The sequence below is a fragment of the Thamnophis sirtalis genome, unplaced genomic scaffold (assembly GCF_051295495.1).
Source record: "Thamnophis sirtalis isolate CommonGarterSnake01/CBP01778 unplaced genomic scaffold, rThaSir2_p1.2 scaffold_5, whole genome shotgun sequence".
Lineage (NCBI taxonomy): Eukaryota > Metazoa > Chordata > Lepidosauria > Squamata > Natricidae > Thamnophis > Thamnophis sirtalis.
In genome coordinates, this window is record NW_028261385.1 from 73,074,400 (window position 1) to 73,096,489 (window position 22,090).

General features: G+C 36.6%; 1 protein-coding gene across 4 annotated transcripts in view; it reads right to left on the reverse strand.

The window, feature by feature from the left end:
* The window catches only part of GLIS3 (GLIS family zinc finger 3), a 145,493-nt gene that overhangs the window by 12,717 nt on the left and 110,686 nt on the right, over window positions 1-22,090 (reverse strand). For all 4 annotated transcript variants that reach the window (XM_087716031.1, XM_087716032.1, XM_087716030.1 and 1 more), the window contains 2 exons: window positions 11,379-11,520; window positions 3,719-3,866 (listed from right to left, as the gene is read on the reverse strand). In XM_087716031.1, coding sequence (XP_087572157.1) covers window positions 3,719-3,866; window positions 11,379-11,520 — 290 coding nt within the window. The remainder of the gene's footprint in view (window positions 1-3,718; window positions 3,867-11,378; window positions 11,521-22,090) is intronic.

Below are 22,090 nucleotides of genomic sequence, written 5' to 3' on the forward strand. Positions count from 1 at the left end.
ATTGTATTTTACAAGGTGTGTGTTTACCAAGGTTGGATATCTACCTTCTCCTCCAAATATTACATGGTGGAATTGATTGGCCCCATGGGAAAATTCTGAGAAGGAAGAGAAAATCACACCATTTTCGGTAGAGTAGAGCACAAGGGGAAATGGAGGCTGTGAAGCTTTCCCTATAAACCAATGTTGGTTTTGCAAACATGGCTGAGATGAGTGAAATCCTCAGGGAAAACTCATATATTTCTTCACTGCCAGGAGTAGAGAAATGTCATGTCCTTGGTTTTGATCTTCACCTAGCTTTAGAATCTACGTTTTGCCTTCCAGTGCTTTGAACAAGAAGCTAAGATTTCAATTAGCTTGTACAGTTCACATACACAGCCATACATCCACTTTAGCTGCATTCATACAATCATTTGTTAGCTGTGAGGGATCTGGATACTGCAGATAGATTGCTTTCTTGTCTAAACCTAGAACTTCTTTTTAGTCTAATAGCTGAACAGTTTCTTTTAAGTTGTTTTATTTTTCTTTTGCAAAATTTACCTGTGTTCATGAAGAATAGCTGCAACTGTCACCCAGTAACAGGCAAAACAAAATCTTCTAGAAACTATTGTGCAGTTAGATCTTTTAATCTAAGAAAGCCTGATTGTAGTGCATTTTGTATTGCCAGACAGGTCTCCTTTCTCACAGACTTTAGTGGATTTCTTTTAATGATTTATGAATTGCTTCATGAATTCCTGGGTTACTCCAGTTGGTGACTATAGCATTTACTTATATTGCCTCTCACAAAAGAGATACTTGGCCTTATTTCAACCAAGATCTCTGCCTAAATAAATCACAGTGCTACTGAGGGAACAGCAAATTAAATTTTGCATATAACAATCAATAACAACCTATAACCTCTAGGAAATTGCCACCTGAAATTGTGTCTATGCCCTGCAGTACAGCATATTTTGAAGTACAATTTGTCGTTTTAAAAGAGTAGTTCTGACTTCAAAGGATGAGATCCTCATATGTTGTTCATTTTTTCATTCCCCAAAGTCTGGCTATGTAGTTGGCAATACCATTATTTTTTGAATTCCTTACACTTTGGTGGCATGACATATAGGTGGTTTAGAATTGAATGCAGGGCATCCCAGGCAGCCTATATGTCTGCTTGACACTAAGGTTATTAGTCTTTGCCATAGTTTTAAGATACCTAGAAAAAGAATAAAACAACTAAATGGATGACAAGATATGCCCAAGTTTTTAACAAGATTACATCATTTTACCATTTTGTTAATATTCCTCAAATTAACTCTGCCAAATCAGTCCTAACAATCTGCATGATGTATCCACTCCATGGGTGGTTTTCAGCCAGCATTACTGCTGGTTTGCTCGTGCACACGCATCGCACCCACGCATGCACAGTTCAATGGAAATTGTTCTGCGCATGCACAGAACTAAAAAAAAAAGATGGCGGTGGCAACCGGGGAACCACTTTGGGGTGTGGCCAGTCTGGGTTGCTGCTGACTTTGCGACCCAGGCTGGCATACTACTACCAGTTCGGCCGAACTGGTAGGAACCCACTTCTGATTGCCTCACATTTTATATCATCAAATAAAGACTTTTGTCCCATAAAAGTTATCAAGTGTTGCAAATCTTTACTGTAATGTAGAAACAGCCATATATGTTTTAAGCCGCACTTAATTGCTTTCAAGACAATAATATCTGGTTATATTATTCTGATTCTTTGAAAAAAGTAGGGTTAAGGTTAGTTCACATTAGCTGCTAATTGAAAACAGAATAATAAAGCAAAGAAAATCTTACCAGGTTGAGAAACCTTTGTCAGAATTTTCAGAAGCTTGTTCATATGTTTTGGCACCCATTTGACTTCCTTCCTTCCTTCCTTCCTTCCTTCCTTCCTTCCTTCCTTCCTCCCTCCCTCCCTCCCTCCCTCCCTCCCCTTCCTCAGCACTTATCTCTTTAGCACTAAGTGTATTTCTTTGTAACAAAATGTTATGATTCCATAATTGTAGTATTATATAATAATCTCTGTATTATGATGAAGACTTGGGCTTATCAGTTTTATTATCAACGAAGAATAGATAATAATTGTTTTCCTTACAGCATCCATCCACTTCAATTCTATTTGACAGCACTTTCCTCTCCGCCCAATTTACTCCCTAAAAATCAAAAAGTGTCAAAAGGAGCAGGTATTTATTGCCCAAACCTAGAAATGAAAAAAATTGATCCTTTTTAATTTTGTTTGTTACCTTCAAGATGGTGTGTGAGCGTGTACTATGGCAAAAAATTTCAGAAATCTCCATTTTTGTTTCAACATCTATCTTGAAAATTGTTTTTCTTTTCCCAGAAGCCCTCCTTTTTGTTAGGCATTTCTGGCAACTATAGTAGTGCAAAAATGACTCTACTTTGTGTTTTCAAGGCTGAAAACCTTATCGTCTGTTTGCTTCTGATTCTGTTACAAAAGGAATTAATCTTCTGTGCGTATCCAAGTGGAACAATCATAGAATGTCCCCACTCCCCTCTAAGAAGACTTCCCTCTCTCTTCTTGAATCTTGTCCACATGAAACGTAATACTTTTGAAGCTTAATTTTATGTGATCGAGAAGATATATTATTGGATTTTTCTCATATGTTACTTTTCAATGAAAACGGTGGCACTAGAGAGGAAGAGTTTAAATATTTTCCCAACACCACTCGCTAATTAAACATTTATGGCTGGCTGCTGTTCTATGACAGAATAAACAATTAAAATTGTTTCCCAACTCTGGGACAACCAACAACTTTAGAAAGAAAAATTGGTCAGAATAAAAGGCACGGGAGGGAAAAGGCTCAATGCATCTTCAATAGTTGGTAAATTTTCTTAAAGATATTGCTTTCCATTGTTTATTTCTTTTACATTTTGGGTGACCTGAATATTACATAACATAGCAATCAAAACAGCATTATTATTATTTTCCTAATAAAACCTTTCTTTTTATTAGAACTATTTATCAGTTTGTACTTAGTGAAGGTTTATTTACAATAAAGTTTTAACTCTCTTCCTTGTGTCACATAAGAGAAATGGCAATGCAGTACCTTGGACTTTTTGCATTTGTGCATGTTACATTAAAACCTAGTTCAATGTTAATCTGAGAAGATGCTTAATTTTAGCTTGATTTTTAGTTGATCTTGTCCTCTCTGTAAAATTTGAAATGTTTTTCTCCAAACTTGTAATTCGTAACAGCTCTTGTAATACATTCCTTCTGCCAAGTGAGTGTTCCCTCCTTATTTTCTATTGCAAACATAAATTGTCAAATATTTGAACATAAAAGGATAGGACTGCTACATGTAACATGTAAGACATTGAATATTGTATTAAGAGACTAGGAAATGCTGCAGAGGCCCATCCTGTGGACTCACATTGCAAAAAGTCCTTTCTATCTCGTCCTTGGTTTTATAAAATCATTCCATTAGTCAGTACCAACAGAAAATTATTTTGGAATATATAATACTGACAATACCCCAGGAAGATTTTTCTTTTAAGAAATATTTGATACCTGAGGATTTCTTACCTTTGAATTTCACTAGGAAATTGGCTATAAACTCTTCAAGTAGACTCCAATTGCTTTCTATCTTTGAAACCTTGAGATGATAATCCTTAGGCAATTTCCTCTATTCAAAATGATCAGATGCAAGAAGTGGAGGGAGGGGGGGCTGGATGGTAGGGAAAATGGCCTTACCTCTCTGTTCCTGAATCCGCTGTTGATGGGTTGTGAGGGCTCTCGTGAATACTGGGCCTTGGTGAAGAGAGGCTCGCAGCATGCGAGGGGGGTTCATTGCCTACAGAAATTCCACTTTGGTTTGAATGAATGCTGGAGAACATGGTAGCTGTAACCGTGCAAAAGTATTCACAGTTAATATGAAAGGCACATTTAGATTTGTCATTCAATTGTGCATGATTTTGATTTTCAAAAGTAATTCCAGAACCATAATGAGCTTCCTTTATATACATTCTATGTAAACACAGCCTAGAGAACCATTTAAATGGGATGCTTTAAAAAAAAAATTTTTTTTTAATTAGATGCACATTAAAACATTGGACACAGTGTTACTGTCCTGGCAATGTCTTTGCCATACATACTAAAATATAAAGTTAAATATCATAACCACCATGCTTATTTACAATTGGTCTATTCAGTAATTAGAAATATAAAGATATCACACTTCCATCCATGTTGCTTTGTTCTTGTCTTACACATTTTCACTGTTATAATTTCACACATAATTCTAATCTCCATTCTATAAATCTTAGTCATTGCTTATTTTGGGTCTCTCCTTTTTTGTTCCAACCATAGATAAAATTTATCCCAGATCTTGTAATATTCTGATTCATCTTTGTTCTTCAATTCCCATGTCAATTTATCCATTACAGCACAAATCAGAATTTTCCTAATTACTTTCTCTTCTTGTGGAATTTCCATGATTTTTCCAGTTTTGGGCAAAGACCATAATAATATGTAAGTAGATTACGTAGATTTAAGTATTAAGTAGATTACTCCCTTGTTATATTTAGCATTTATCCCAAAATAAATAAATAAATTTAGCATTCCCAAAATAAATAGTTCTGGTTTAAATTCTATTTCCTCTTCGGTTAACTCTTATCAGCCACTTTTGAATTTTCCACCAATATTCTTTTGCTTTTTGGCATGACCACCACATATGGTAGTATGTTCCTGATTCATAATCACATTCCCAACAATTTGGCGCTAAATTTCTAAACATTTTGGCTATTCTCGAAGGTGGGAGATGCCACCTATAATAAAACATTTTATATAAGTTTTCTTTATACGGTATTGCCAATGTTATTTTCCTATTCCTTTCCCATATGCTTTTATCTGGACTCCTTTTTAAAAAAAGTTTTTAATATAATTTTTAAAAAGGAAAACAAACATATTAAGCATGAAAAGAAAAGAAAAAAAAGCACATTATAACTAGAAGAAATGCAATGCATATAAGAGCCGTGGTAGTGCAGTGTTTAGAATCCAGTACTGCAAGCTACTTCTTCTGACTGCCGGCTGCCGGCAGTTCAAGTCTCACCAGCTCAAAGTTGACTCAGCCTTCCATCTATATATGTTTTCATAGATTTTCACAGGTGTAGGTATGCTGGTCTTGGCGTATTTGGGTCTTTTTCCGTGTAAGATTGAGAGTAACTTGGTGACGTTTCGACGAGGTCCCACTCGCCATCTTCAGGCTGGTGCCTTCGACTTTGTGCTTGTGCAAGCAAAGCATGATCGGAGCTGCCGCCTTTCTATAAATATTGGGGGGGGGGGGCTGGCTTTGTTGCTGTAAACAGGTTGGTTGGCTGTGTTGTTACATCTTGATTAGTTGATGGAGTTGATGTATGCAGATTAGTCGGCTGTTTCGTAACATCTTGTGTGGCTGAGGTACTAGCTGTGTGCCCATTAGTCTTTTGTGTTGTAATGACCGGGGTAATGGGCTGTGTGATGACATCCTGAGCTCTAGTGTAGTGATATCCTGAGTCCTGTGCTGCATCATCCTGGGAGGTTGGCTGTGTTGTAACATCCTGAGCCTTTGCGTTGTAACCTCCTGAGTTCTGTGATGTAATGTCCTGAGCAGATGGCTGTGTAACATCCCGGGCTTTGGTTTGGCTCTGAGTTTGCAGTCTGGCCATGTGTTCATGGTATGTGTCAGTTTGCTTTGTGTGGGGGTAAGAGGGGAGTGCAGTAGTTGGGGATGCCGCCATGGTTTGGCTTCTGCATGGTGGTTGCATTTCATCTATGGGATGGGTTTGGGTTTGAGTGTGGTGAGGGTGATTGGTGGTGGCGCCCTGTGTTGTTCTGGGTCTGGTGTCGGTTTTCGTGGCTGGGACTCGCTTCTTGACTAGGGCTAGTTTCCAGATGTCTGGTAGGCGGGAGGTATCGTCACGTTTATTCATGTTGTGGGGGTGTTTCTCTATTTCGATGGCTTCCATAATTATTCTCTTGTTGAAGTGTTCAGTTTGGGAGATTAATTTGGTTCCTTCAAAATCAATTTCATGTCCTGTTGCTTTAAGGTGCTGGAAAAGGGAGGAAGTTTTTTCTTCTTTTCTGACTGTGTTCTTGTGTTCTGCGATGCGTGCATTTATTCTCCTATTAATTTGTACAATGTATGTGGCTGGGCAGATTTTGCATGGTATTTCATACACTCCTTGGTTTTCTAGCTGGATCTTGTCTTTGGGGTTTCTTAAGATGTTGGCTATTTTTTGGTCAGTGCCGAAGGCTGTCTTGATATTGTGTTTGTGGAGAATTTTGCTGATTTTATTTATGGTGCCTTTGATGTAAGGGAGGAGGGCGATGCCGTTGTCCTGTTCTGTGTCTTGGTTCTTGGGGGGGGGGGTGTCTCCTTTTGGATTAGAGCCGAGGTGGCGCAGTGGTTAAATGCAGCACTGCAGGCTACTTCAGCTGACTGCAGTTCAGCAGTTCGGCTGTTCAAATCTCACCGGCTCAGGGTTGACTCAGCCTTCCATCCTTCCGAGGTGGGTAAAATGAGGACCCGGATTGTTGTTGGGGGCAATATGCTGACTCTGTAAACCGCTTAGAGAGGGCTGAAAGCTCTATGAAGCGGTATATAAGCCTAACTGCTATTGCTATTGCTATTGCTATTAGGTTGGTAATTGTGTTTCTTTGGAATCCATTGGAAATTATTACGCTTGTGAGTGTGTGTAATTCAGTTTTCAGGTGGTCTTTGTCAGCTAGGCATTTGCTTCTGGAGATGAGGGTCTTGGCTACAGAGTTGATCTGTGCAGAGTGATGATGGGATTGTGTATTTTTCAGTTAGATGGTGTGTCCTAGGGAGCCATTGGGTTTTTTGTAGATTAGGATGTCCAGAAAGGGAAGTTGGTTGTTAGCTTCTATTTCCATAGTAAATTGTATTTTGGGGTGTAGGCTGTTGAAATATGTGAGGAAGTTTCTCCCTAGTAACACCCTTTCATCTTGGCTAAAATTGCCACTTTTATTTGGATTCCAGTCTTAGGTAAGACTTAATAGCCTAAAATCCTATCTAGGATTCCATAATTCAAGTTCATAATTCTACCAACATGTATTCTCTAAAACTATCAAAGAAGCAAATATTGGAAGGATGCGCTGATTTCCGCCTAATGACAACCCCCATACAAATGCAGAATTAGAAAAAAAACATAGCTTTATCCACAAATTAACATATTTGTAAATGAGTTGTCATATCATAACAGGAATCCAGAGGCATAATTTGAATAGCTGCTTAAATCATAAAATTATAAAGTCACTATGCTAAAGTTTTATAAATTTAGTGTTGAAGAAATGGACTGACAGAAGAATTACATGTTAAAATGGAACATGGAATTCATGTTGGGCAGAAGAAGACTTCACTCCTAGGGTGTGGATTAAAACTTATTTCACTTAGTTTTAAAGGGTAAAGTTTATATATTCTAATAAAGGGATGTCAGTATCAAAATGCACAAATGCACCCAATCTCACTAATCACACACAAAAAGCATAAAAACTCAAGATATATACAGAAAACAGTCCTTCCTGTTCCCCGTTTTTGTCCTCCTTCGAAGCCTTATGGCCTTTATCCATGGCAGTTTCCACACACTTCGTTCTGATCCTTATATCCTGTTGGTCATCACAATACCTACCCCCCCCTCCCAATTCCTCAGTCAGCCTAAGAAGTGATGAAAATGTCTTTCCCTGGTCCCCAGTTCTCTTTAAAAGCTCCCTCTTTCCCTGGTCCCCAGTTCTCTTTAAAAGCTCCCTCAGTGTCTGAGAGTCCTTTTTTCAATAATTAAATAAAAATTGTTCAAGTGCGTCTTTCAGGAACGAGAGAGGCACTATGATATTAACTCTCGGGATAACAAATTGCTGGAAACTGGTATTACAAACCACTATGAAAACGTAAGATAAATTTTGATTTCCCCATACATCCATTGCTTATTACATATTATTAAAACAAGAAGTCATTTTAACTGGTGGAAAAATTTAATCATTACTGTCACTTGAACAGCACAACATTGTAATCAAACACTCCAGCAAGGAGTGGTTAAAAGAATAATGTAGAATAATAGTAATGGACATGCTGACAGCACTAATATGAATGAAGGAAATTAATTGTTTTTTATGTTTGCCCATAAAGACATGGGAAATTTTTCTTTTGTTACTGGAATGTGACGGGTGCCAGTTAGGATGCCGAGGCTATTTTGATATGATTTTGCATGAAATAATTATTGCCACTATTTTGGTAAAGAGATATGTTTAGTATATCTAATCTAGCTAGTTTTACTATGTCATGGCAAAGGACCATAAATTGATGCACTGAAGTGCTGGAACAAGCCAAAGGTTCATTTAGAGTCCAACATTGTGTTTCCAATAACAGCCAGCTAAAAAGTATGAAGTCAACATTCCTTCTTTGTAATTTATCTCCTAGCAACTAGCATTATAGGCAAGCTGATGCTGAAGCAGGGCTGTAGGTTGCCCAATTTTGTCACCATTACTAATATTAATTAATAAGGAGATCTGGAACACATTTTTGCTTTGTGCATTCAGTTGCACCAGCTTCCAGAATAGTTTATTTCACTCTAGAACAGAATAGTCTATTATGTTTTGAATTTCTTTTACCTACCCTACCAGCCTATCAGCATTTCATGGCTCCTGAGCATACTTTCTTAAAGATTTATTTCTAAAAGAACCTTCACAGCTTTAGAGTTCCCTGAGACTGCAGATAGAGTACTGTTATTGGAGTGGGGTTATGTACAGACACACACACCCCCAATTAGATCCCCACCGGATTAGATGAAAACCTCCACCAGAAAATTCCCTAAGAACTGAAAAGAAACACCCATGGGAAAATACCCCTGTCTTTCCCATTTCTTTTAAACTGTTCATTGCTGACCGCTGGTAACACCTATTGCAGCAGAGGCCTTGTTGTCATTCATAAGATACATTGTTTCAATGACAAATGAAGGTGGAGATACAATGTATCCAGTGACCTCAAAAGCTGGAGAAAGGCTTTAATAAACTCAAAATGCCGGGATTGCTCAAAGCAGTAGGATCGCAGGAGATTGATCACAGAAAGCAAACCAGATTAAAAGGCATGAGAGTGTAACACTTATGGCCCAAACTTCCTACATCCAAAGAGGACAGTGATTATGCACCCCAGGAAAATCTTTAAGATAACTAGGAAGATATTTCCCTTTGTTCCTCAGTCATAAAATCAAATCTCATGTTCACATTTCCTTCACAAACATAGCACAAAGGACTCAACGTCTTACAAAAATCTCACTGATGTACCAGTGAATTGCCAGCTTCCCCAAAAACGAACTCCTGTTATTGTTTTTGGAATAAAAAGAACAGCTCGCCTTGCATCTTTTCCTGGCTCAGAAGAAAAAGGACCCAGGGAAATTCTCCCAACAGTTATAATGTTTAAATATTTAAGGAATGATACTTATGCTTCAACTTCAGAAAAAGGAAAGAGATATAGGCTGTTTTTTTCCCATGAACCATGTGAAGAAATATATTGTTTTATCTAGTCTTAACCACTTGTGGTTGCGGATTGTGCCAAGAGAACAAAAGAGATGTTCAAAAAAGGTAAGATCAAAATCCCCCAAACCATGGGGTTAGATCCTCAAGGGTAGAATCACTTTTATAATTAACACACAATTATTTGATTTTAAGGATTTGTTATTTATCTTCCTTAATTTTAACATGTAATAAATGCAAACTCATACATAACACAATATACTAAAGGAGGCTCTGTCAAAATGTCATAGAAAGATATATTAGAGTAATACCTTTCATTAAGAAAGAAAAACAAGACATTCATAGATTTTTTTTATTTTTGAAATATTTCCATGTAAAATAATTGGCTGCCTGGTTCAATTTTTTAAAATAATCTTATATTTTAATGTTATGACACTTATTGTAATTTGTTTCTATCAAACCAATATCCTTGGAAAATCTTTTCATTTCAGTTGTGCTGTTTTCTTCCCAAGTAATTAAATATTTTTCATAACAGCTACGTATTTCCTTCTTTCCTTGATTCATATAGTGAATCTTTATTTCTAGATTAGGAGTTACTGAAATATCTACCTCAAAAACCTATAGCCTGATTAATCAGACAGAAACAATATTAAAGTACAGTATTTCTGTTCTGTATACCATGAAATAAACATGCCATGTGATAATGTGTAGCAATGAATAAATGTCTTAGGGATTCCATTCAACTAAACAGCGAAACATAATAGCTTGTATTTAAGTTAGGAATTAAATTGATTGTCCAAGGGTACAATCAAATAAACTCCTAGTGCCACCAATCAAGAAGCATTATGTAGCAAATGCAAATTTCCCCTCATAATAGGTTTATTTAGGAAAAAAAACCATGGAAATATGGGCAGAAAGGAAGAGTTAAAAATGGAAAACAATGTTTCCTGGCTCCCCTGAATATTTCATTAATTGCATGGTGTACTTAAGCAATAAATGCTTTACTTGGAAGCATCCTCAAAAGCTTGTGAATAAAATATAATGATTTTATCCTGGAGCAGTAATTATTGAGAATATTTTGTCAATAATATCAAAATGTTATATTCTAGAATAAAATTGTTTTAAAATAACAGATTTTTTTTAAAAAAATTCAAAAACAAAGAAAATGGGCTATTGGTGTAAAAATCACATAAAACTTGAAGCAAATCCATTAAATGACTATTAGGATTTTTTTAAAAGTAGGAAATGTTTTATAAAGATTCTGTATTTTGCAATAAACTTAAATCTCCAAGAGATATTATTGTTTATCAAGTATATACCCAATGAAATTTTCTAAAGATTTAGGGCGTCCATCAAGCTAGAGTATAGTTAAGCATTTTGAGGAAATGATTAGCTGGGCTAAAAAGGCAACTTTCTTTCCCTCCCTCCCCCCCCCCCCCCCATTACACAGGGAAGGATAAATCTATATTAGGCTTGCAGCAATAGATACCTGATACATCCTTTCTTGCCAGAGGAGGGTTGCTAAATTTTTTAACTACTGGTTTGGGTGCGCTCCTGCGTGAGATGCTTCTGTGCATGCACAGAAGCGACCAGGGGGATGGGCGGAGCCTCCTGCCACCGCTACTACCAGTTCAGCCAAACTGGCAGCAACCCACCTCTGTTTGTTGCTCACAATTTGCTCTTTTTTTCTAGAAGAGATTTTTCAAATAATGTCATCAAATTTCTTTGAATTATTTTGCCTATTACCATATTTCCATGTATTATTGTTTTTAAAACTCAACGACAACAAATAAACACAATTACACCATATCCGATATTTTAGAAATCTTGTTTGACATCTCTGAAACCAAATTGTAAGAAATAAAAATAAAATCAAAGACTACGATACCTGGGTAAAGGTCATGGATATGTCCCGGTGATTGTTGGACAGTGCTGACAGAAACATCTTGGGGAGATGAAGCGACTTGAATAGGCTGGATAGTCAGGCAGTCATTGAGAATGTCTTGATCAAGTTCTGTAGTGGCACGCAACTGAAAGCAAAGCAGAAGATCAGGCCAGAACTTTACCTGGATCACAAGATGGCCTGCTAGCATTTAAAAAAAAATGGATTTATTTCCAGAGCTGCAGTCAAAAGGAAGAGAGGCCAGAAGTTTGTCTTTTACTGTGTCATATCTTAAGACTTATAATGCTAAGAATCCCCCTTTTACAGCCAATAATACAGAGTTTAAACCTAGAAACTCAATTACCTATCATATATACTAAAAGTCCAAAAAATTTACCTTTTAAAACTATTTTAATTTTGTGAATATAGAATTAAGGGTTTGTATTGTGACTGAATAACAGTGGCTGGTAGCCAGCTGCCAGTTCAGTTTATCCTAACCTCAAATATAATTCTTCAGTATTTTCTCCTATAAAGCTTTATGTTATATCTAGGGCAGTGGTTCTGAACCTTTTTTGCCCATGCCCCACTTAAGCATCTCTAAAATCCTGATGACCTCCCCCCCCCCCGCCGTGACATATAATTCTTACTTTACTCAAAAAGTGAACTCTACTCACGCAGAGGAAGTCTAAAAGGCCATTAACTTGGTTTAAACAATGTTCAAATTGCACCCTATTAAAAATCAAATTGCCCCCCTATAGGGCATGGTCCCACATTGGGAACCACTGATCTAGGGTATATCTTCCCTAGAACTTTCTATAATTTTGGAGAATAAGCAAAGAAAAACAGAATTATTAACACTTGTTAAACATTAAAATAATTCTTTATACTTGGGATTTTGTCTAAAATTATACTAAGTAGCTATTTTTAAAAAGTAAAAAAATATAAAGGATTTTTTGGGGGAAACAGTTCTCATTTATCTCCATCCTTCATCTCAGAATAAGATGTTTCTTATACTGTAACCATGAATTCCATTTTCACCAGCCATTTTCATCACTTTCATGCATATGTATTTTTGAGGTCAAAGCTACATATTCTTTTTATTCAAATTCTCAGTTTATATTGTGCAGTTAATTTTAATTACTATGAGATATTGTTCAAAGGGGTAGCTTTTCTAAAAAATGTTCAAGGCTATATTATTTAACCTACATATTTATTCAACAGGGTTTTGTTTATACTTAAGTTTACCAGCAATTTATCAATTTTATATACTATGAAGGTGACTCTATCTTCCAGAGGCATTAGAAATATTTCGGTGACGGAGGGAAGAGAAAGAGGGAGGGGAAAGTAGTGTGATATTTTGTAGAAGCCTGATAGAGAATCCTTTAAAATAATGACCCGAACTTAAGCAGAAAATAAGTTTCTTAATATACTGTGAAAATAAAAAGTATTCATTTCTTAGCATTTGAAAGACAGCCTAAACTCTAACAATAATATAGGTTGAACACCTAAACATAGTGACTGAATCTTCAGGTCCTCATGATCTATAGACTACAATGGGACAATAGGGCAACTTTAAAGACTCAAAAGAGCCACAAAGATTCTAAACGGAAAAAAACCCTTCCCATTCCATTCTGGAGCCGACTGGAAGTCTGGTTTTCCCACCATACTGTCTCCTAACGCAGCATGCTTTTTCATCTACCTGTCCTAACCAAAAGCCCTATCAATTGTGGGGCTGACGGAAAACCTACACTTTGCTATAGTCTCCTCCTGGCATGCCCTGCTTCCCCCACCCCCAAACCAGAAGCTCCTCTCAAAATTGTGGTGCTGACTGGTGACAGGGAGCCACAGCAGAGGGCTGAAAGAGCCACATGTGGCTCCAGAGCCTTGGGTTGCTGACCCCTGCAATAGGGTATAAGTAGAGGGTCAAGGATTTATCCTTGTCTCTTCTTGGTTTATAACTCAGCCTACTCTTTGTTTAAGAAATAGTTAATCTAAGTTCACTTCCTTCTGTCTTTTCTTCCCAAATGCTGGTTTCAACCCTCGGTAATAGTCATATGCACACAACGATACTCCAACCTTCAGCAAAATTATGATTGTATCAGAAGTAATCATCAATTGAGTTAAGGTCCAGATAAATGTGCAGAGGATTAGAATCGATTTAATTTTTGCTTTAGATAGGACTCTTATTTTAACAGAATACATTCTGGAAACAAGAGCACTTCCCAGGAACAAAGTATCCTAGAAAACAAGGCGCCATCTAACTAATTTATTTTATTTTTTTCTTGACAGTTCTTCTAATTTTTATAAGCTCTCAGAACAATGAATGGAAATTCAATTCCCATCATTTTCTCATTTCATATTTGATTGGATAATCATCCATGATTTAGTAAAGCGAGTAGATGTAATTAGACAGGAACAACGGCCTTAAATTCCTCAATTTTTGGTTGATTATACTTGAATGGAAAAACAGCTTTAAGTTGATGTGAAGCACGAACAAACTTCCCAACACAAAAGCTATTAAAACTTTTCTTTTCATGTTTCTTATCACTTATCATAGATTTGTTTGCCTTATGGAGACTCAAAATAATCTTTATTGTTCAGTAGAAATCAGATATCACTAAAATATGCTTCTCAATACATTTAGCCAAGAGAAAAATACTTGGTATTTGTTCATTCTTGCAGATAACCTTGTTATAAAAGCATGCTAGAAGGAATCATAGTGCATTTATTACTTCAACTCCTACTTCCTATTATTGTATCATTTAAAAAGTCTTTCTGGAGACTGACATTATAGAGTTAGATAAGCATTATGGAGCCAAATGAGAAAGGTTAAATGCACCCAGGTGATGCTCTTTTCTGATTGCAGAATTAGGCAACAATCTATGGCAGAATCAGTGCCATAACATCATGTAATACTAATACAGAAATTAAGACTTAAATATTTAAAGTCCACACAATAACCAGAGATGGGAGAAGAAAATGTAAAAATGCACCATTTCTGCTTATAAAGTTTGCACTACTGGGGAAGGGATCACCAGAAAACTTATCCTTAAGGTGCACTCTTCATAATTAATAAAAAAAATATCAAGGTTTATTCTGGTTATGTGCTAAGTAGATAAATATCTCAAGGACGCGTTTCCACCAAAAACCTGAGTGAGCTTTACCTTTAATACACCAATTTTATCCAGCTTACAATACGAGATTTCTAAACATTATCACTTCTGGTGTGCTTCCTGGCCAAGCCTAAATCAGATGTGGAAGAAATATATTATGTTCATTTTCTCATATTTGTTTGATATTTGCTGCATGTTCACAAATATAATAGAAAATGCAGAGGTCCTCCAAGCAAGTTTCATTAGATGATAGTCTGGTCTAAGGTAACATACAGGTGAAACTCGAAAAATTAGAATATCGTGCAAAAGTTCATTTTTTTCAGTAATGCAACTTAAAAGGTGAAACTAATATATGAGATAGACTCATATTACATGCAAAGCAAGATAGTTCAAGCCGTGATTTGTCATAATTTTGATGATTATGGCTTACAGCTCATGAAAACGCCAAATCCACAATCTCAGAAAATTATATTATAACATGCAATCAATAAAACAAGGATTGTACATAGAACAATATCGGACGTCTGAAAAGTATAAGCATGCATACGTAGTCAGTACTTGGTTTGGGCCCCTTTTGCAGCAATTACTGACTCAAAGTGGCATAGCCTGGAAGCTATCAGTCTGTGGCACTGCTGAGGTGTTATGGAAGACCAGGATGCTTCAATAGTGGCCTTCAGCTCTTCTGCATTGTTCAGTCTCATGTCTCTCCTCTTTCTCTTGGCAATGCCCCATAGATTCTCTATGGGGTTCAGGTCAGGCGAGTTTGCTGGCCAATCAAGCAAGTAATCCCACGGTCATTGAACCAGGTTTTGGTTCTTTGGGCAGTGTGGGCAGGTGCCATGTCCTACTGGAAAATGAAGTCAGCATCCCCATAAAGCTCATCTGTGGAAGGAAGCATGAAGTGCTCCAAAATCTCCTAGTAGATGGCTGCATTGACCCTGGACTTAATGAAGCACAGTGGACCAACACCAGCAGATGACATGGCTCACCAAATCAACACAGACAGTGGAAACTTCACACTGGGCTTCAAGCATCTTGCAGTGTGTGCTCCATTCTTCCTCCCTACTCTGGGTCTCATTTCCAAATGAGATGCAAAAGTTACTCTCATCAGAAAAGAAGACATTGGACCACTGAGCAACAGACCAGGTCTGTTTTTCTTTAGTCCAGGTAAGACGCTTCTGACATTGTTTGTTGTTCAGGAGTGGCTTGACAAGAGGAATATGACATTTGAAGCCCATGTCCAGGATCCGTCTGTGTGTGGTGGCTCTCGATGCACTGACTCCAGCCTCAGTTCACTCCTTGCGAAAGTCCCCAACACTTTTGAATGGCCTTTTTCTGACAATCCTCTCCAGGCTGTGGTCATCCCTGCTGCTTGTGCACCTTTTTATTTCACTCTTTCCCCTTCCACATAACTTTCTATTAATGTGCTTTGATACAGCACTTTGGGAACATCCAACTTCTTTTGCAATTACCTTGGCTTTCCCTCCTTATGGAGAGTGTCAATGATGGTTTTCTGCACAACTGTCAGGTCAGCAGTCTTTCCCGTGATTGTGATTCCTACTGAACCAGACTGAGAAACCATTTAAAGGCTCAGGAACCCTTTGCAGGTGTTATGGCTTAATTAGCTGAGTGGGACACTTTGAGCCTAGAGTATTGCACCTTTTCACAATATTCTAATTTTCTGAGATTGTGGATTTGGGGTTTTCATGAGCTATAAGACATAATCATCACAATTATGACAAATCATGGCTTGAACTATCTTGCTTTGCATGTAATGAGTCTATCACATATACTCGTATACTGAAATAAATGAACTTTTGTACGATATTCTAATTTTTTGAGTTTCACCTATATGTGAACCATTTTGGATCATATGTTCACCTCAAACTATTTCTCCATGAATAGGCATTGTCGCACACAGATTTTATGAAATGAAAGTATCTACCTGCTCTCATAAGTAGACCTATAAAAGCTTTTCATGATGGTAGATAGCAGGAAAATTTCAACATTCTTCCTTCTTTATCTTCAAGACTTTGGCATTTTGGCCTTCAACGGTTGAATCTTAGTATACATTAGTGCTGCACTGCAATATATCTTCAAAATCCCTTCCCTAAATTACATGCTGTTATAGTTTTCATAATTCAGTTCATTTGTCAATCACTACTCATATTTTCCTGTGATCACATATTGTATTTCTTCCCTTTCTGGTAATAAAAATGTAACTGTAATATATAATGTGTTATTAGGTTAAAACAAGAGATATGCTGTCTAATTTAATCTAAAAACTAATCTAAAGCCATAGCCAGTTTTGTTATAGTAGTTAAGATTCTGGACTGAAACTGAAAACTTGACGTTATCTAAAGCATGGAAGCCAGCTGAGTCCCAGGTCTGAGCAACCCACCTGAAAAGCTTGTTGTAACAAGAATATGAGAACATTATATACCGTATTTTTCGCAGTATAAAACACACCTTCCGCCCGCCCCCCTAAAAGAGCAATTACAGCCATTTTTGGCCTCCCGCCCCCAGATCCCATTTTTGTGAAAAATGGGTGAAAAATGGAGTTGTTTTCCCCTTCCTCCAGCCCCCAGAAGCACTCTGCAGGTTTCAGCAGGGCTGGGTGAACGGAAAAATGCCCCAGGTTTTGCTAAAAATGGGCCGTTTTTCACAAAAACAGAGACATTTTCCCCTTCCTCCAGCCCTGCTGAAGCCTGCAGAGGGCTCGTGGGTGGTGGGGAAGACAAAACCTTTTTTTCTTACTTACCTCTTCGAAATCTTGGTGTGTCTTATACACCAGTGCGTCCTATAGTCCGAAAAATACGGTATGTCGCCATAGGTTGTACTAAATAGAGGCAGGGTATAAATCTAGTAATAGACTAAGTTAATGAAATAAGGAAGCATTCTGTCCCCATTATGAGGAAGATGCCAATAGGGGAAGCTGTCAAACAGGTTAAGAGCACAATAGCATCCAGGAAATGAAATTCAAAGGGAATTTTATGTCCTTTATTGGACATTGCACATAGCCAGTATGACCAGGAAGCATTAACTCTTTTAAAGCCATCCAGATTAATGGCTACCCTTATTCCTTTTCTTTGAGTGACAGTATACAGTGCATATTCATCATTCATAGTCATTAAATGACTAATAATATGAGATTCTATTTTATGTACTTTGGTCTCCTCTTATCATTTTAATAAGGGACGCGGTGGCTCAGTGGCTAAGACACTGAGCTTGTCAATCAGAAAGGTCGGCAGCTTGGCGATTCGAATCCCTAGCGCCGTGTTAACAGGGTAAGTTCCCATTACTTCTCCCAGCTTCTGCCAACCTAGCAGTTCGAAAGCACGTAAAAATGCAAGTAGAAAAACAGCAACCACCTTTGGTGGGAAGTTAACAGCTGGCCACATGACCATGGAGATGTCTTCGGACAGCGCTAGCTCTTCGGCTTTGAAACAGAGATGAGCACCGCCCCCTAGAGTCAGGAACAACTAGCACATATGTGCGAGGGGAACCTTTTCCTTTACTTATCATTTTAGTAAGTGATGAAATCACATATATTGTTATTTTTCCTCAGAGGAAAATGCTTTAGCACCCCCTCTTCACATTTATTCCATCTCTACAGTATCTTTTTCAAGGCCAATAAACAGTATTCTAACTGTATGCACTGATTTATATACTGTAAAGGAATATACTGGCAGTCATATTCTTGTTCTCTATCCATTAAATCTGCACATGAAGTTTGTTTGTTCAGAATCTGAATACAGAGTAGACATTGAGATGTCTATCCAGCAAGATCTTCTTCCTGGCTAGTTATTTGTTAACAGTTTACTGTATATTCAAAGACACACTTATTTTGTCCCATAAACATCACATTATCCTAACTTACAGTACTTCATGTTTGTATTTTAATATTTATCCTCACTGGATAAATATTTTCTTATTCATCCTAAATAATTTAAGGTCATCAGCAAACCTGGGTATCTCACTGTGAATTATCTATTATTCATTATGCTTATTATTAATTATATATATTATCCATTTTTTAAGGTCAGGTTACAGTTGGTTGCTAATTACTATAAGACGTAGTGAGTTGTAATCCTTTGCTTTGTGAAATCAACTAAGATAACCTATTTTGGTTCTGTGTAATTAACATGGCTGTCACACAATAAAGAAGCATCAACATGACTCTAAATCTTAGCTTTATTTTTACACATGACTGGGTAGCTTTCTTTAAGCAGAACAGCATAATATATCAAGAAATGTCTTGAGTCTACAGTATCCTAAAGGAATAAACTGGTGTATATTAATCATTATTGATGACAGTAGTAATTCAGACAGATCAGTGGAGGCCCTAGCACAATTTATTTAGCCCACCTGTGGTACAAATTCAAGAGCCTCTGAGTTGCAATAATTTGAATTACTGTTGTAATATTAGTAAGAAAAAGATAGAGGGGAGAAGGCTAATCCTGTGATCATTTACAACATTCATTTTCTTGTTTTAGATTCAGCAGAATCAAAAGAATTGGCTGATTTTGGTCTGAAGTCTGGCATTAAATAGCATGATTACATTCCTTAAAGTCTCCCCCCCTCCCCATCACTAATCCTCTTCCGCCAGCATCCTTGTCCTTTGCTCCACACTTTCTGATTTATATTCCATTTTGAGAACAGGAAGTAAAGAGATTAAAGTTGGGGATTAAAACACTTACTCTTTACAACATTTTTGTGAAGAATGGCTTCTTAGTTGCCATGGGCACTGCTCAGTGACCCTTAGCCTCCAAATGCAATTCCTCTTGCATTAATGAAATATTTTGATTGAATGCCATAGAAAACATGGAATTTCTAATGGGGATTATTTCTTTTATTGATGTTAGTGTCTTTTTTGTAATTTTAACAATGAAATAAATAGTTTTGAAAAAAGGCAATTAAAACTAAAAATTAATGTTGAAAAGCTGATTTTGGACTATATTTTAAAAGAAGGAAATAACTTGGTAGTAAGGCAAGTGAATTGAAGCATCCTGTAACTTAATCCGCTGTCATATTTTATATATTGTATCCTGTTGAAATTCTGCCATTTTTTCAAGGGTTTATTTTTAACCTCTCATCTTAAGAAAGTAAGTCTTGTAGCTAATATTTTAAAAGTTTACAGAAGAAAAATGGCTATTTTCCTGGAAGAGGAGCAGTTAAAAACAAACCTATAGTTGAGAGATTAAATGCAAAAAAATTTTTAAAAAAGAATTCTGAATATGCCTGATTTTAGATAACATTATTGCAACTGATAATTATCAGAAAGATTCTGATAAAGGATCAATCCAAGGATTTTGCTTATAAAAATGAATACTTTTAAACTACCCAAACAAACATATATATCAAAGGCCAGTTGAGGTGATTTTAATGTAGAAAAAAATGCAATTCTCTTTTTTCCTGCACGCCTGACTGTGAAAATAGTGTAAGAATTTAGTAAGTAAATAAGCACTCATTACCCCTTTGTGATACCCCAAACCTCCAAGACTGTATAATGATAGGATTGGCTTTGGATTACTTTATTTATACTTTCTATGGCTGCCTGGCTTTATTAAAAAGAAAAAGGGAGGGGAAGGAAAAGTGTGGGGGGGGGATTCTGTTGACCGAGTTTCACTCGATCTTTCTTTCCCAAGCCTCGTGATCACCAGATGTACTATAATTCCCAGTCAACATTTTTGAAAGTGGCATAGATTCAATAGAAAACCATGATTAAATGTGGCCTGGTCATTTGTTTTGCTGCTTGCACTCAGAAACAGCTGCATCTGAACTGTGATGGTTCAGATATGTCCACTTAATAAGCTGGGATTTGATCATCTAAACCTATAATAATCAGAGTTTTGTATAATCAATTAGTCAGCAATGAGTGGAGTCTGAGAGGGAAACCACATATTGTTCATTCATTTATGTTTAATTCCCCTCCTGTACAATGAAAAGGATTGTATGGTTTACTAAACAAAAGTGACATGAAAGAGGAGCGGTGCAATTATAACTAATTAACAAGTTATACCTCTATAGAAATCTGATTTTGTGAAAGAAAAATAGCTTAAAAAGGAGGTTTTGCTTCTAGAAAATACCTGTTTTCATACAGTCACCTCCAGGGCTGGCCCAAAGCATTTTACTGCCTCAGGCAAAGAATATTTTTCTCTTCCTTAATGTGCAGAAATAGGACTATGTTTTATTTCAACATCAGTGAAAGGACAGGATGCCACTACTACAAGCAACAGGCCTGGCTGGGCCATCTGGTGCTCATAACTTCAATATCAATAAATTCAATATCAAAGCAGAATGAAACATCTTTGTAGCCAGTTAGAATTAAACATTAATGTTATTTATCTTTTTATATGGCTGAAGTTATAAAGAATGTTATACTCCTTCTCAGTTCGGAAATATTTTTTTCTTTTAAAATTGTATAGAAATTTAAATAGGGAAATCTGGTGTATTGTTGGATCTCTCTAAACAAAGCAATTTTAACAAAATGATACCATTAAAAATATCCATTAAAATAAAAATTGACACAGTTAATATAATTTGTCTAGCAAACACTGATAAAAGCAAAATTTGAAATGAATTCTGATATCTGTATAGAGAGCACAATTATTACATCACAAGATCATGGCAGGTATATATCTGGAACAGCAGAGAGTACAATTTGTAAGTCGGAATATTAAAAAAGCTAAAAAATTATCTTTCTTGAAGTTAGATATTAGAATCATGTCTGTGGATTTCTTTTTAGCATTATCTGGACAGCTCCCTAGGAAGTCAGCATCTCATCAAACTCTGGAAAAATACATTTAATTTGCTGAATAAATAAATTTGTTCAGCAAATGATTTTTTTTTCATGGCACCAATTTCTAAAATTTATCTTAGTAGAATTTTATCTGCTGCTGCTTTGAATTTCCACAAAGGGAACAATTTTAGAAATCATTAAACAATGTTTACCTAACTATTAAGTGTAAATATGGCACATTTTGATTCCAATGTAGCAGTTTTCTCTGTTCTAACGTCACCCCAATGTATGGGAACTAAAACTTATAAGCAATCTGAATTCTACTCCAAAAACAGCAACAGGAATTAGAAAATTACAATAAGATATAAACAAATTGGAAATTACAAATTAGATAACATACTGTAGGAATGGCAGCAAATATAATTTCAAAATATGGGTGCTTTCTCAGAAGAAACAGATCATGTGATCTCTAAAAATGAAAATGTGCTTGTACATGTTCATTGCAGTCTATCAAGCCTTCTATCCTAATCTTATTTATTTGATATGATATGATACATTATTTCAATTAAAACTGAAAAACTATCTTTCTTCTAGGCACTGCTTGGAGTGTCCAAGCTCGGGTTAACTTCAGCTTGCTGCCCAAGGAACTGAGTTTGAAACTTTGTTGTAGCTCCGCCTCCTGGTTGCTCCAGAGGCTCAGTTTTAAAAAACTCAGTCGCCCAACAGGACGTATTTCCAGGGGCTCCAGTCCTTGTGCAGCAAGCTGGACCCCAATTTAGTATTTCCTAGAGAGTTTGTAGCTCCATTTTTGCTAGTTTGGATAGATAGGTTGCAGTTAGGGTAATTTTATCCTGCTTTTCTAC